At 29.8% G+C, this 17,095-nt stretch overlaps 1 protein-coding gene across 1 annotated transcript; it reads left to right on the top strand.

Annotated features, from left to right (window-relative positions):
- The first annotated feature begins 3,114 nt into the window (after positions 1–3,114).
- LOC118060741 (protein GRAVITROPIC IN THE LIGHT 1) lies at positions 3,115–6,081 on the top strand. The gene is made up of 2 exons (XM_035074000.2): positions 3,115–4,809; positions 5,294–6,081. Exons 1-2 carry the CDS (start codon positions 3,463–3,465, stop codon positions 5,306–5,308), a joined length of 1,362 nt encoding a protein of 453 aa, XP_034929891.1. The 5' UTR covers positions 3,115–3,462; the 3' UTR covers positions 5,309–6,081.
- The last annotated feature ends 11,014 nt before the right edge of the window (positions 6,082–17,095 follow it).

Below are 17,095 nucleotides of genomic sequence, written 5' to 3'. Positions count from 1 at the left end.
TATATTTAGATCATTTAATATATTAATATCAAAAATAATTTTTTAAAAATAAAAAAAATATTATTTATATATATTTTTAAATTAAAACATTTTAAACCACAACTATAACTATATTTTCAAACACTTTTAATATCATATTAACAGTTATATGATAAGTGGATGTTGGGACTTCTCAACTTCAAATGAATTTTTGGTAATCAATTTGCATATACAAGTCAGACTCAAGCATTTCTTACGGTGCATGAAACTTGTTAATTATGCACAGACAACAATTCCTATATGTTTCGTAAACAATGATGATTAATTAATATCGGTGTGTGTAACCACCAGAACATAATTGATTGCAATTGTTTCTTAACCCAAAAGGCTCATTTTTTGGCTCCCCTTCCAGTGTTAGAGAGAAGAAATTATTTTACAATTATCTACAAGAGCAATTCTTTCCCGGGTTCTGTTGAACCGCCACCTGGCAATTATCTTACTTAGAGCGTGTTTGGCAGTATGGTAGCGGTTACTTTTCAAATAGTTTTTCGTGCCGAAATACATGCCAATGATATTTTTTTATTTTTTAAAAAATTATTTTTGACATCAGCACATCAAAACGATCCAAAAAGTACAAACCGCACTCAATTTTATCAAAAAAAATAAAATTGAAATTTGCCAAAATGCAAGTTGCAACGCAGAGACAAATTTGCCAAATATTAATTTGTCTTTGCTTTTTTATGTTTGTTTAGATGTATAGTTATAGTTGTTTTTTAAAGTGTTTTTGTACTGAAATATATTAAAATAATTTTTTAATTTTTAAAAATTATTTGTAAGATTAGCGTATCAAAACGATCCAAAATATATAAAAAAATAATTTTTAACAAAAAAAATAAATTTTTATAAAACACAGTTTGCTCCATGTTACTAAACAATGCCAAATTTATTGTGTAATTACTCTTGTATATTTTTTGTTTTTAGAAACATTCACAAATTAAAAATGTTCAAGTGTACTATAAAATTGTTTTTTTTTTATTAATTTTTTTTTTATGGGGCACCAAGGATTTCGGTGTTAAAGAAAAACATGGAACGTTTTTAGTACCACGTTGTTGTACCATAATAATGTATTTAGAGTGTAACTAATAATATTTTATTAATTATTTTTTATGTTTATTTAAAAAAAAAACACTAATAGTCAAGAGGATGTCGAGATAAAAATATTTTTATTATTTTTTGTGGATCATAAGTTTAATTTTTTTTATTAATGTGTTTGTCTTTTTAAAAAAAATCAATAAATAACTAATATGATATTATTATTTATTTTCTGATCTGTAAAAATTTCTTTACTAACCAAGACCGGGCTACGTTAGCTGTTCTAATTTTATTTTGTTTTTTCCCATTTTATTCTTGATATTAGTTTCCTTTTCCCCACATTTTAAGACTGTATTTTAGTCACCACCATCTCTCGGCCATTTCTTTGTTAGCACCATTTTCTTCTGTTTGTACTTCCTAAACATAAAATCATATCAAGGCTACAAGATCCATGTTTTACCATCTTTCTCAGAAATAAAAATTAATTAATTATTAAATCATTTAATTCAAATCTCTATTCAATTTTACCTTGAAGGAAAAAAAAATTAAATACTCCCGGTCAGCATTCAGCAACTTGCTAGAAGGGACAGAATTAATCTCTATGCTTGCAAAATTACAAAATCCAGCTCATGTTCATATATAATATTCTCAGCCGCATGAATGGAAGCTTCTCCTTCTTGTCTTTGTTCTTTTTTTATTAATCCAAGCTCCACTTACTGTCTCTTTCCGTGTCCGAAGTGTTAGATGATGCAAATTCTTTCCGACAATTTAATATTTTCCACTAAGGTATAGACATGTATGAATTATATTCTTATGGAGCTAGGCTGTGTTTCCCTTCATTTTTTCAGTAGCCGTTCAATCATATATATATATATATATATATAAGAATATAACAAGGTCCACTGGAGCCTTCTTGGTTGCTGATTTTTGCTTTTTGGCCTACTTAAATAAAGCAGGAAAACAGAAGTTTGGTGCTTTGAATTTAAAAGCGCTGCGAGCTGCAAGGTTTCTCTTGTGGTTCCCAGTGAAAGGACTTTCATATAGAGTGTTTTTTTCACCTTAATTGAATACAAGGTAAACTCTATCATGCTATATAGTAAAGAAAAAGAGAGAAAAGAAAAACGATTCATAGAGGACAGATGAAGAATACATGAAATTATACTTTTAATCGTAAGATGCAAACTGCATGATTATTTCTTTTCCCAGAAGATAGAACAAATTAATTCCATGAATGGAATGTAAAGCCTAGATGAAGATTTTACAAAGTACATAAAGTAGCTAGAGCCACAGTAATCAGAAAAGTTTGCGTCACAGCTCAAATCTCAACTGTAGATTCACTCGATGATGCTGTTCTGTCTGGTCCACCAAGGATTCCTGACACTACGATCACTTGATCGCTGTGGGATCCCCTCAAGATGACAGCACTGTCCTGTCAAGGTCTCCCACCGACCCCATGACAATTTATTATTCACTTTTTTAAGTCTTATTTTTAATTTCATATGCATTATTCATTTAATAATTTAGAAGCTTTAGCATGAAATGTGCCATGTCTCCCGATAATTTCCTGTTTGCCACAAGAATTACACTGATCCTGCTCCATACATAGTAGTCGTTAAACCTGCACTCTGATATTCAAACGCATATCAGCCATTTCTAGGTCTGCATTTAATGGGGTCCATGATTAGATGTTTGCCAAATCAATCACCTTATAATTGACTCCTTTATCACCGCCACGATAAGGTCGAAATGTGATGTAATACAATCTAGAATTGATATAATCAAATCTAGTTAATTTAATAAATTAATTTATAAGTTGATCAGAATTTAATTTGAATTTTTAATAAAAAGAAACTAAACCAGTATATAATTTTGACCTTGATGTTTTCGTAAAATAAAAACGTCATAATTTCAAGCAGCAGAGCAATCATGTCAAATAATGTATTTACAAGCAGAAATTAACTTTTTTTTACCGCCTTAAAATTCATGTCGTCGAGGAGAATATTGGGACTCTGCGTGATTGTCAAGTGTCAACCACAGTGTGAGCTTCCAATTTTCGCAATACACTAAAGATGAGAGTTCAGTGGTATATGATATATTGTTCCAGTAACCAAAAGGAAAAAGCAAGCAAGGGGGAGATCTTCTTTTTCTTTATTTCCCGCGCTTTAAATCCAACTTTTTTGTTGTTTTTGTACTTTAGCTTAGCCTACCTCTATCTCCGGCTCCAATCGGTGAGTCAAAATTTTGTGTCTACTTTTCTTTCTCGTCAGATATCGCAGTCACTGGTTGCAATCCCCAGAACCTTTTCTTTTAATTTTCTCTAACAAAAGATCACTCAGAGAATTTCTTGCCCAAAACCCAACTACAGTCTTCAATTGATTTCCTTCTAAAATTATGGAGACGATTAAATGCAGATCACTCCCAAACAACAAGAGCAAGATAGCAAGAACAATCCAAAAGGTTATCAACCTCAAGACTGCAACAAGAATTGCTTCAAATAACGGGATTGGCATTTGCTTGCTAACACCACACAACAAATTTGATCAAGATGATTTAAACACCACCTGTAAACCTCAAAACAGTACCGATAATCACAAGCAGAAAGATGCTAAGGCCAAGCGCAGAGCGATCTTGGAGGCACTGTTGGCAAAGCTATTTGCAAGCATTACTACGATTAAAGCAGCTTATGCAGAGCTACAAATGGCTCAAAACCCTTATTGTGGTGATGCTATACAAGCTGCAGATCAGGCTGTTGTTGATGAGTTGAAACAATTGTCAGAACTTAAGCGTGGTTTTTTCAAGAATGAGCTTCACCTTTCACCACAGGTGACCATGATGCTGGCAGAGATTCAAGAACAACAGAGCTTAATGAAGACCTATGAGATCACAATCAAGAAACTGGAAGCAGATGTTGAGGTGAAAGTTTCAGACATTGGTTCACTCAAGAAACAGCTTGACGAGGCTATTGCATCTAACAAGTCAATTGAGAAGAGACTAAATGAAAGTGGGCCTCTATCAATGTTTGACAACATTCAGTTTTCACTCCTAAACCCAACCCATTTTGCTCAACTCTTGCATTATACTTTAAGATCTATGAAGAGTTTTGTGAAATTAATGGTTCGAGAAATGGAGGGAGCCCACTGGGATATTGAAGCAGCTGCAAAAGCAATTGAACCAGAAAACATTGTTTTTGCAAAGCCAAGCCACAGGTGCTTTGTCTTCGAATCTTTTGTGTGCAAAACGATGCTTGAAGGTTTCAATCATCCAAACGAAGAGCATCAGAGTGAATACTACTACTTCATTGAATTCAAAAAGATCAAATCTGTAAACCCAAAACAGTTCTTGACTCATAATCCAGACTCATCATTTGCAAGATTCACAAGGGCTAAGTATCTTCAGCTTGTCCATGCAAAATTGGAGTGCTCTCTGTTTGGGAATTTAAACCAGAGAAAGCTAGTGAATTCTGGTGGATTCCCAGATTCTGCTTTCTTTAATGCATATGTTGAGATGGCTAGAAGGGTATGGGCCTTGAATCTCTTAGCTTTCTCATTTGGCGAGGATGTCAGTATCTTTCAAGTAAGCAAGAATTGCAGATTCTCTGATGTCTACATGGAGGCTGTAACACAAGACTCAGAATTAGAGAATCCCAATTCCGATACTGATCTCCGGGTGGCTTTCACAGTGGTTCCTGGATTCAAGATTGGCAAAACTGTGGTACAGAGTCAAGTGTACTTGTCTCCGGTAAGTTCTTGACGTTTTTTTTTTTTTTTCCTCTTTAGTTTTGTATAATATTGTAATATAATATTGGACACAAAAAATTATCTAGTGATTGTCGAAAAAAAAACTCGGTTTATGGTAGACCAATCAAATTATTTAGCCAATTTTAATCGATATGGTCTAATATAAACTGAGCTGTCATATCAAACCCGTTGTAAAAAAAGACGGTGATTAGTTCATGTGCTCTAGCTAGTGCGGTTTTGAAGTGGGGCTTCTCAAATCTGCCAAAGATTTGATCTTCACTTGAAAAGTCCAGTTAGTCAGTTAAACATGGAGGTGCGTGAGGTGGCGCGTGGGTTTAACACGGTGCATGTACCTTGTTGCATATATCCGGACCTACCCACCTTTGAAAAATGGTGTATGTGCATGCCGTTGTATTATTGTAATATAAACCAAATGGTGCGAGGGGAGAAATTTTCTTCATTAATTTTGTTTTTTATGTCTTAAGGTCAAGATTTTTTAAGCGAAAATGCATTGCATCGTGACTGAAGAACATGTGCTCTTGGTTATGGGGTCATAGACTCGTAGCCATGGAGAATCCGGCAAGAATGGTGGTGTTTGCTACCTGTTGGGTTACGATTAGTTCCCTTTGCGGTGCTTTCAGGTAGGGCCAAGCACTGCCAAGCATTAAGTTACAGCCATAAAATGCCATGTTCTCTTAGTGAGGTGGGCTAAGATCCTCAGGCCGTAGATAGAAATTCTGAGCAAGGAGAACGGTTCGCGAGTTGCGTGTATAACATTGCGTGCATCTGTTTGTCTGCTAGCTAACTTGCAGTCCCTTTCTTCTCGTGACCAGAAACTAAATGACATAACTCTGATTGTGGTTAACCATATCTATAGCCCATCTTCTGGTTTCCTGCATTGAATTTGAACCCCTATGGTCCCATGTATATTTAGATTTGCTAAAAATGAAGAAGATTTTGGAACTGGAAGCCGTCTCCTATTAAGAGGGTGCAATAACCCACGTAGGAGATATAATGAACGATTTATAATTGAATGAATGAGACAGGCTCTAACGCTTCAATGCCAAATCAATGATCTACCAAGCCTTTCACCGAGGCTTACAACATCCCCAGAGTAAATATATATTTTCAAATGCAATAGCTATTAACTAAGTATTACAATGTGATCAAAAGCTCGTTATTTTTTCAAAAATCTACTTATTTAAGAGTTGCGTCTATCATATATTCTACTCTAGAAACCACACTCTATTTTTTGACGAGTCTCTCTTTTTTAGTTATAAAAGTCTAGCTAGCTCTCCACCTTTAACAAAGCCCATTAAAGATTGATTTATATTTGTTTTCATATTCTGAGTATTATAATGTTATTATTGAGGTCACCACCTTGATAAAAGTCAACTTGTTCTTGAAAATTGTGCATGCCTTCTGCTTATTCCTAACAGTCACGTCTTAATGCTTCATAAGTTATCAATTTATTGTCAAAGGCTAATATTTTTTAACTCGTTGATGTTTAACATGGAGGCAATATCAATGAAAGTTAATTCATTATTTGTCTTCATACTCATCATTGTCACTCCATTAGCTATTCATACACATGTCTACTCATATCTAATTGCAACATCAACTTTGAGGTAATATGAAATTGGGCTATATCATTGCCCTCACACCTTTTTTTTAAGGTGTCTTCGTTTGTTGTCATAGGACAGTTGCATCCCCTTTCATCTAGGATGTCTCAAAGCGCCTCCAAGATTCTTTATCATCATGTGCACTTATAGGAGAGAAAATTGTCAGTGATAACAGAGAAAAAGAGAGTTGTAGTATACTCCTTGCAATCCTCCATCATGATTTTTATGTTTGAAGCTTTTATGTCTTTCATCATCACGCTTGCACCAACTCATTCAAAATGCTTAACAGCTCCATTCACACCAATTCTCTCTTTGGTGTCTTATCTTTTCATAGGCGACTGCTTTTTATCACAGACGTTCACACCCCTTCAATTAAATGCCTATACAATAGCTCTTTTTTTCCATCCTTGCATGCATTGGAAATGCTTTTGCTATTTTCTTCATCAAAAGCACAAGATACTTTCTCATTGACTTCTTGTTGTATAACCTTGATACAGTCTCTGCTCTAAACTTCCCTAGAAACACATCTTTTTCTTGCATGTATTGTCTCATTATAGTACCATGTTGGATCCTATGTATCCTTGGTTGTTCCACATACATTCACATTAATGGCAACAAATCTAACATGTTCAAGCTAGCATTAAAAAAAAATTGTAGACTATGAGGAGATTCACTATTCATTTAAAAAAGTGGTTTCCTTCCTTCTTTTTTTCTAATATTTTTTATGCTTTGGTTTCTTAATTTCTTTGTTTTAGTCCTTTAACATTACTTTGATTTGCAATAAGTCTTGGTGATTTTTTTTTCATGTGTAAGTATAGGGATTTCAAGGTACAAATAAAATATTATGTCACTCGATTAATTCATGTATGAGTCTAGGATTTCAAGGTATAGAGAAAATATTTTATTGCTCGGTTAATTCTTAGTTTAGCAAAACAAAAATTGATTTAAAATAATTAGAGCTTAAGGGATCAAATTTAAATGTTAAAGAAATATTCAATTCTTTTTTAGTCAACATTAGGGGTTTATTTGCATGGTTAAGGGGAAAGCTCATGTCCCTTTTTTGATTTAGTCTCTCATCTTCTTTCTCAATTTGATTCCTACACATTGACTTTATTTGGGACTTGACTTGGTGGTTTTTCTTCGTTGCTTTGATATAGAGATCTTCCAATATTGACGAAAATTCCTAGTTCTTGGTTGATGCTTGGTTTTGCAAAGTAAAATAAATATTTGTTGATTTAGAACAATTAAGTAACAAGGGACTAATATTGAAACTACAAAAAATATGGAGACTATGGTAAATGGGCAAGATCCTTTTTTGGCGAAGCATGAATGGCCACCTAGTGTCTAAACACCAGTTTCCGTGGTGATGTTCGAAGTGTCTTGCCACCCTTTTCCTGTTGGTCCGAAACATGTCAGCAATGGGGCTCCAGTTATGTTTTTTTTCTTCTCCTCTCACTTTTCTCTCCCCAGGCCTTGGGATTTGTGTTGGCCTAACCTATTAAACGTTTACATGTTTTTTTTTTTTTATCAAATATGTTTTTTATTCTTTTTATTGTTATTTATTTTATTTTACATCCTCTTTTTTATTGATTTTTTTTTTCAATTTAGTCCTTTATTATATAATTTTATTTGGTTTTTATATCAAATTTGATCATTGTTCTTTTAATTACTATTTATTTCTATCTTTTTTATTGATTTTTTTCTTAATTTCATCCCGTAGTATATTGAAAATTTAACTTCGTGATTTGTTTCTAAATTTTTTTTTCTATGGGATTGGTCTCAAACTCTTGAATTGAGTCATGAGTTTGAAAATTAGGCCAAGTTGACTTTAGTCTTTTTTTTTAAGTTCTTTTTTAAAAAATATATTTTTTTTTTAATTTCTTCTTTTAACATTGGATTGATTGGGAATTGAGCTTCATAATGTTTTTTTGTTTTTCTATCCATAGGGTTATCTCGTATCATATTCTAGTTCGTGGGCTTATATTAATCTAGGTTGACTCAAATCTTTTTTTTTTCTATGTTTTTTGTTTAAATTGAGTTATTTTTCAAGTTTTTCCCTTCACTGTTGGGTTGTTTGATAATTGAGTTTTGTAGTTTTATTTAATTTTATTTCTATGGGATTATTCCTTTCTCATGACAAGGTCACAATTTTGGCATGGCGGACTTGGGTTGGGTTTTTACTTCTTTTTTAATTAAATTTTTAATTTTATCCTTTAATATTTGATTTGCTAGGAATTGAGCGTTAAATTTTTTTCCTCTTGCTTTCTATGAGGGCCGTCACATTCTCATTTAATATGTGGTATTGGCAAACATTTATTTTTTGAGTTGATCATTATTAATTTTCTTTGTTTAGTTTACTTTATTTATTATCATTATTTTTTTTAATCATATTATTAAATTAACCAAGCTTATTTAACTTAGACAAATCAATGACTAAGGTCTCAAATTTTTCTTATTTTATTAAAATTGCTAGCATTGCATCGTCTAAGCATCCTTTTTTTATATGAGGAAAAATATGGCATGGCTGACATCATAGTACAAGCCACTAATCTAGTCTAATGATGTGTTTGGTAATGCAATTCAACTTATTTTTCAAACTGTTTTTAACCTGAATAAATATCAAATTAATTTTTTATATAGATATTTTTTATAATTTTAATGTGTTAATATTAAAAATAAAAAAAAAAAACTTTTAAAAAACTACTAGCCATACCGAAACTAAGAGAACATCCGGTGAAAGCGCTTGGAATTTTCAATTGGATTTGAACCACTGTAAAAAAAAAAAAAAAAAAAGTGTTAGCATTTTTTATGGGAAATTAAGTGAAAAACACTATTAGCGAAGGAATATCAGTGAAAGGCGGTGGAATTGTTTTCGTCACAAAATTGACAAAAAAAAAAAAAAAAAAGTTGCTAATTTTCGTTTCTAATTCACGTTTTTCTGATGGTGAGTGGATGCAAGACAGGAGTCCTGTCTTGTCCTCTGCATGGGAAAGGATCTCACCCCTCCTTTCTCCATCTCAACTCGAGGGGATATGCTGAACGGAAGAAACAAATCTGGTTAGTTGCTAACTTGCTATGTTCACCTAACATTCTAACATTTACCAAGAACACGAAAACTAACATTCTAACATCAACATATTGCATCAAAACAAGGTGGTCCTGTTGATTTTATAAAGATCTGTTGTGTTTTTTCATAAAGAGATCTGATTATAGTGGCTGATTGCTCCCTTTCACCTTACGGACATAATGAAGATGGTCCTTAAAATGTCTGGATAAATATGCAATATGCAGTGGCGTAACTCAAGCATAAGGATATGATTGTTTTCAAGTTTTAAAAGTTTTTTTAAAAGAAAGGTTTAAATTTTTTATTTTTTTATTATTTTTTGGTGTTTTTAATTATCAAAAATAATTTTTAAAATATATATATATATATATAATATTTTAATATATATTTAAATAAAAAATAAAAGCGTCCATTTTCTTACTCCAACTACAGTGTTTGAATCACCCCTTGATGATCTGTCACAAATTCACACAAGGCAATATATCTATAACCCAAAAAAAATGCACACATTTCAGCCTAGGCCCGTCGCTTCGGACACATGTCCGCCAGTGTTGCTGCTTCCTGCAGGCCAGGTCGTGCAGAACTATCCTTTCAAATAATATTTATTCTTTTTGAAGGGTTATTATCAAACGTACATGTTTTTAATTTATTAATTTTAAATTAACCTATTCAAAAGAAAATTAGTTTTGCAAAAAATATTGTCATGCACCAGAAAAAATACTTTCATTATGAATTTGTAGTATACTTTTTTTTTCTTTTTTTTTTCTTTCATAGTATTTTATATTATTTGAATTCAAAAAATATTTGAGAAACAAATAAAAAAAATAACATCTTTTAAAAAATAAATAAGCATAAAAAACACGATATAGCATAACTTAATAAAAGCCTTACATTGTGACCAATAAATCTAAGCTAAACAAAACCAATCAAAATTATTTTTATATATCAACTTTATTGATATCATATCATATTTAATATAATATAATTGAAAATGCCTTAATCTTGGGATCATATCCCAATATATGAAAAAGTCATCCCACTTCTCTTGTGTCAAATTATAAGATTATAAAAAAACAAAAAAAAAACAAAAAAAAAAAAAACAAAGAGATGGAAAATATAGGGTTTTGATGTAGTTTGATATGTATCTATATAATAGTTAAATTAGATTATATTTACTTTGAGTGTGGAATCACTTTCGTTTTGATTTTTTAATATTACGTTTTAAACCTTAATATTTAATGTATTATATCACATAAAATTTAATAGTTTGATTATGTTAATAGACGTCAATCTTTATCTAAAAATATTATTTAAATAATTACAAATTTGTCATTAAGCACATGATCATATATAATAAGTGATGTTAGCAGGTAGGATGGTGTTTTCCATTGATGTCTTGCTTAGTTTTATGTGTTTCGAAATAAATGATTCAAGCAAAAAGCTGAAGTAGAGTGATTATTTTTTGGTTTGATTTAGTTTTTATATAAAAAAAATAATTAAATTGAAACTAGTTTAAAATAACCGGTTTCGGTTAAACCGGTTTAAATTTATTGGCTCAGTTTTTTCTGGTTTGGCTTGGTTTTTTCTTGGTTTTTTTTCAGTTTGGGTTCGGCTCGGTCTGGTTTTTTCGGTTTCAGACTTATAAAACTGAACCGGTTGGTTTTTTAAAAAAATTTAATCGATTTTTTTCACGGTTTGATTTTTCAATTTTTTTCCAGTTTTCTCGGTTTAATCGGTTTTTTGATTTTTTTACTCACTTCCGTAGCTAAACTATATTTATGAAATTATTGATTTCAGAGAGATCTGGGAAATAAAATCCTTCGCAGTGCCAAAATCTATCCAAGGCTATATATATTTATATCCATTTATAGTTTCCTTTCATATGTTCTGATTTCAATATTTATATTTTCTTCTCTTCCTCCCTGCATCATTCGTCACTAGAGCTTGTCCAATGCTGTGAGCCCACTTTCCTTTCCTTGATGGCAAAAAGAAAAGAAAAGCTCAGAAGAATGATGAGATTCAAACACTTCGAGGTCAAGTTAAGCAATCTGCTTTGTGTCTTGAACAACAAATAAAAACATGTTGGGAGTGCTATTCAAGTTATGGCTTCCTTTATTAATGAGTTTAAGGATACAATACGGGGTTTTTTTTTTAAATTGTGAAGAAAAGATTATTAATGTCAATTTGGGATCCTTCACAAATTTATTATAATGAAAACTTAATCTTCATTGATATTTAACAAGTTCAAGCATGATTCTTCAATCATTTCTTGGAGCAACTTTTGGTTCACAAAAAAGGAGTAATTGCGTTGAAGGAACTCCTCCTTGTACTAAAACAATTGGGTGCATGCATGGAAAAGCAGCGAGTGCCCCCCTTTCTTTTATTTTATTTTCTTTTTTCTTCTTTTCATTTCTTTCCTTTTTCTTTTTCTTTTTCATTTTTTTTCTTTCAGTTTCATCTTTTTTTTTTTTTTAATTTTATCCTCTATTTTTTTTTAAACAATCATTTGGGTTATTTTTGGATTGGCTAAGTCAATTAGACCATATTAAATCAACTCCTACATAGTTTAATTTTAAACTTGGGCTAGGCAATGAATAGAATTGAGAGGTTTTTGTTACATCAATTTCATCCTTAAACGTTTTTTATCAGTCAGCTAAGTTGTTTTTTTGATTAATTAAGTCAATTGTATTATGTAAAGAAGAGTCTCAAAGCGTTTAATTTAAAACCTAAGTTAGGCAAGGAGCTAGGTCTTGAGGCTTTTCTATCAATTTTATTATTATTTTTTTTCTTAATTTAATCCTTAGACTTTTTTTTCTGGTTGGCTAGGTTACTTTTAGATTTATTAAGTTGACTAAGTCATACAGGAACAACTCTCATACAATTTAATTTTAAATTCAAACTAGGCAAAAAGAATTGGATTTAAAAGTTTTAAAATTGACTTGTTGAGTCGATTTTAATAATAAGACCAACTAATTCTCTACAGCCTAGACATTTTGTTACATTCAAAATTTCATTTTAATCCAACACAAAATGTAGTATGGCCCTATAGTCACTAAAACAATTACAAGGCGTGGGATCAATTTAACTATTTATTTAAACAGAAAACCAGGTTAACATATTTTGTTAGTCGTTTTAAATCAATTTTGTGTTATAGTTCAAGTGGTTAGCATGCAGGAAAAATATGAGGTCGTGGCTTCAAATGATGAGGGGCACATGTTATGTTCTTTAAAACAAACATATACAACCTATTATCTGTATTTTTTTTATTTTTTTTTTTTCAAAATAATAAGGGCGAATGACATGTCTTCCCCTCCTTTAATTAACAAAACAATTACTAGGTTGGGCCTAGCTTTTTGCTATATTTTTCTCTTCTTTTTTCCTTTAGTTTTTTTCCTCGTAAAAAACAATTATTAGATTCACTTGATCTTTAATTTTAATATGATTCTTAAATACTATTATAATTTTTATTTCAATTTTAATAAAAAAATTTCAATTATTATATATCAAATATAAAAATAATAATAGTAAGAATAAATTGTTCATGAAAATTTGATTAAATTGTTTTATTCTTAAAGTTTTTAAATAGATTTTTAAAATGATGTTATCAATTTATGATTTGTTTTAGCTTTACATCACATAAAATATTTTTTTAAGAGAATCAATGATTCTAATTAAAAACATTATGTCAGTTAAGATAAACAAAAATATATTTTAATATGAAAATTTATTTTGATGAAAAATAAAATTTAAAACAACTGTATTTCTAAATTTAAAAATGATGCCAAAGAATTTCCCAAGACTCAAAAATTTTATTTTAGGTTTAAAAGATTTTGGTCCCATATAATATCACGGGACTACAAACTAGTATCTTCCTCTGCATGTAGGAACACTATATGTTCATTGTTGTAGCTGTGTAACTGTGTTAGCAAAATTTAGTTATAATCTTTAAATTATTCATAGCTAAAGTGTTAAAGTAAACTTGAGAAAAATTAATCATGTGAAAAAAAAGAGAGTAAATAGTTACACATTAAATTTATAAAATCATAAATTACTAAATCTACATCACCATTGTTTTAATTTAACATCTGTAATTTTTAGTACAATAATGTTTTTAATCACATACCTTCAATTTATTGGAAAATGGTTAGTTTTTTGTCCCCACGTTATGTGTGGTATTAAAAAAATTAATTATTATTATAGATAATTACCGAAATTCTTTTGTAAAAAAAAATTGTATTCAAAAACTTGTTATAGAATAAAATTAAAGGTTTGGTTGATTTACTATAGCTGGGCACTGTTTAAACACTCACATAACATTGTGGGCTTACCAATTATTTTTTAATAATTTATTTTGGTTCTTAAAATTTTATTTTGTGCAATTTAATTCTAATTGAAGATCAATTGCTTTTAATTTCTTAGTCAACGGTGAAATTGAAATAAGAGGAACTTAAATGTAAAAGGCATAAAAAATGGATGGCGTGCCAAAAATTGTATGAAAAATACACTTAAGTTTTTTTATCCTTAAAATAACATAATTTAATATAATTTAGGTCCCTTTAAATTTTAAAAAATCAATTTCAGTGTATAAATTCATTTGTGTTATTTTTCAATCCTTGATTAGAGAGAGGGGTTGCTGAATTCCAAACAAGAGAGAGAAAGTCATCATCCCCTCCGTTTTTTGCCACCAAAATATGTTTTTTTTTTTTCCACATATTCCATAAGATGAAAGTGACTTCATGATAATTATTTAGAGTCTCAATATTTCATGAAAAAAACATATTTAAACCGAGAAAACTATAACTAACTTGGTTTGATTTCAGTTTTATGGACCATTTTTGAGGTGCTAGTTGATTATAATATACATGATGAAAACAATAAAACAAAATTATTCAGGAGTCCCTGGGACCCCGTTAGACAAATCTAGTGTTGTTTAGAGATTTGTTATTTGAAAATCTGATTTTCTTTAACTTTAAATAATTCTTTAAAGGTTGGGTTGTTGCAAACCACAAACTATTCAATTGTTCGGTTTCCAATAGTAATCCATATGAACAACTAGTAAGAAACTCCTAAATTCCTATTTAAGAGAGATGGATAGTTATCCCTAAAGTGCTAGTTATTTATTATGTGACTTACATAGTTTTTCTATCTAATAGACAATAACTCCAAAAAATAAGTAGCATAGTTTATTATTTATAGAAGAATCCAAAAAACCCTATAAATTGGCAAAATATCAATTTGCCCCTTGAATAATATCCATAAAGGGTGGTTTTAGAAATTTAATCCAAAAAATAAGTCCCTACTTGATTATTCTAGGATAAGAATTATAATCCCTGAATTAAATACATTCTAGTGCTAAATTTCTAAACTTATTTTTAATCAAGTCATGTTTGATTAATTATCTCAGTTTAATTTCTGACTAATGATTCTTAATGTGTGTAATCCATTAGGTTTCTAATATGTTGGTCCAAAATATAAATTATAATTCTAATTAAATAGAATAAAATAAATTAAACAATTTAATTTATTATCAATTCAACAATTGATTAATTTATATTTGAAGATCATGTGTATCGTTTAACTTCGTGTCATGATCCTTCAAATATTAGAATAGTCATTAGTGGTTTGACTTAACCTTATAATGACCGGTTTTTTAGTGTAATTAATATCATTTCATTAATAATATTTTGATTTAATACTAAAGCATAGAGTATATTTGCCATGTTAAATATTGTTTATTCTCTACATAATAGTCATTAATCATTTGAATAAGATTTAAAACTATTTTTATATCTTATTCAACCTTCATTAAGAGTTTCTCAATCAATAATATTTGAGAATAGATTGAATATTTTCTCAAATTCACCTATAATGATGAATCTTCTCTTGATCACTCAAGTAGCTTCATATAGTTCATGATATATCTAATGTTTGTCCATTCATCACCTCGATTAAGATAACATGTAGTAAGATCAAAGCATAACATCCTTTATACAATCGTTATATGAACCTTCTCATAGATATAAGTGATCTCTCCTTATAAAATTCTTATGCAGGTTAGTTCAGTAAACATTTTATATATATATATATATATATATATATATATATATATATATAGAGAGAGAGAGAGAGAGAGTTTTAGGTATCCTTTATACCTCAGTTTATGAGAAGAAGCATTTATACCTCAGTTTATGAGAACAAATGCTTCTTTTCATAAAGAAAAGAACATAATATATATATATATATATATAAGGATGGGCACTTTTCAATATTTTCTATTGTTATATTTTATAACAACTCATAAAATATGATGCAGTAGATATAACGATGTATTCATTAATGGTTTTAATTAATTATATGTGTAACTTCACTTCTTCTTCTTCTTTTTTTCCAAAAGAGTATGATATCTTCAATCGAAGAGATACCTAACGAGAGAATTAACAAAAGTTAAAATTGACTGGAAAAATATTGTAGTTGCATGAACAGTATAATAATAATTTTATCTCTTGATGTTTTTATCCCTTCTGTAAAAGAAAATATAAGCTATTAGGGACATTAAGATCATTTCACATAGTGAATCATTTTCACAGTAATTGGGTGTAATTATATCTTTTTCCATTCAAAAACACAGTGAAAAATCTGAAATACTTTTAAAAATAAAAATTTGAATAATAGTATCAAAGGGCAATTTAGTACTTTTAAAATTATGTTTTTATTATTATCATGTAAGATAAGGGGTAATTTCATATTTGACCAATATATATAAAGTACAATAAAACAACCAAAATATTCTTAAAAGAAAAGAAAAAAAAAAACTAGCCTTAAAGGAGCTTTTTTGTACTCCCAAAAGTTTTTTTTCAATAATAATTTGTCAAATTATAAGCAATTGCATGCTTCAATATTTGAATGATTGAAAATTAGAGTATTTCTAGATTTGGTGATCTTAGTCTAATAACTCCGTAACATGTTTGAAAAGTTAACATAAGTTTTTTTTTTTTTTTTTTAAAGAGAGGTTTTTAATCTTTTTTATTTTTTTATCAAGTTATTTCAATCTCATATCTCATAATATGAATCTTGAGTTTGACAAGATATCTCAAGCTAACTCATCCCTTATTAGCGTGATTATAGATTCGTAATGCTAACTCAGGTTGACCAAGATTAATTTTTTTTATGTTCTTTTTTCATCTCATTTCATTGATCGTTTGTCATCTTTTAAAAAATATATTTTTCTCAAGTTATGATAAATCTTTTTTCTTTTTAAATTTCATTATCTACTATTTTTTTTTTATTTAAGTATATCACTAAAGTTTGAACATTTAATTTAAAAAATATTTGTAACATCTGAACATTTATTTTTTATATAAAAAAAAAAAAAAAAAATTCCAGCGCGCTTTACTGCGCGGACAAAGAATTGAAGCCATATGTCGTAGACCTGAAAGCTCAAACGCCTGCTATTTGATCTCTACCATACATCATGCCACCATAGACAGGCACCAATGCCAAACGTCCTCATCCAGCACAAACTATCAAAGCTAATAGTGGACATGAAAAACCCATCTAGATACACTATTTCCAGTATTTTTCTTCTGGGAAATGAAAACGTC

This window comes from Populus alba, chromosome 11 (assembly GCF_005239225.2).
Source record: "Populus alba chromosome 11, ASM523922v2, whole genome shotgun sequence".
Lineage (NCBI taxonomy): Eukaryota > Viridiplantae > Streptophyta > Magnoliopsida > Malpighiales > Salicaceae > Populus > Populus alba.
Note: the sequence above shows the minus strand (reverse complement) of the source record. Positions and strands in the feature narration are given on the sequence as shown.

What these genes read in the sequence shown, in the direction of transcription:
- LOC118060741 (XM_035074000.2), top strand. Translation starts at nt 3,463, where the DNA reads ATGGAGACGATTAAATGCAGATCACTCCCAAACAACAAGAGCAAGATA.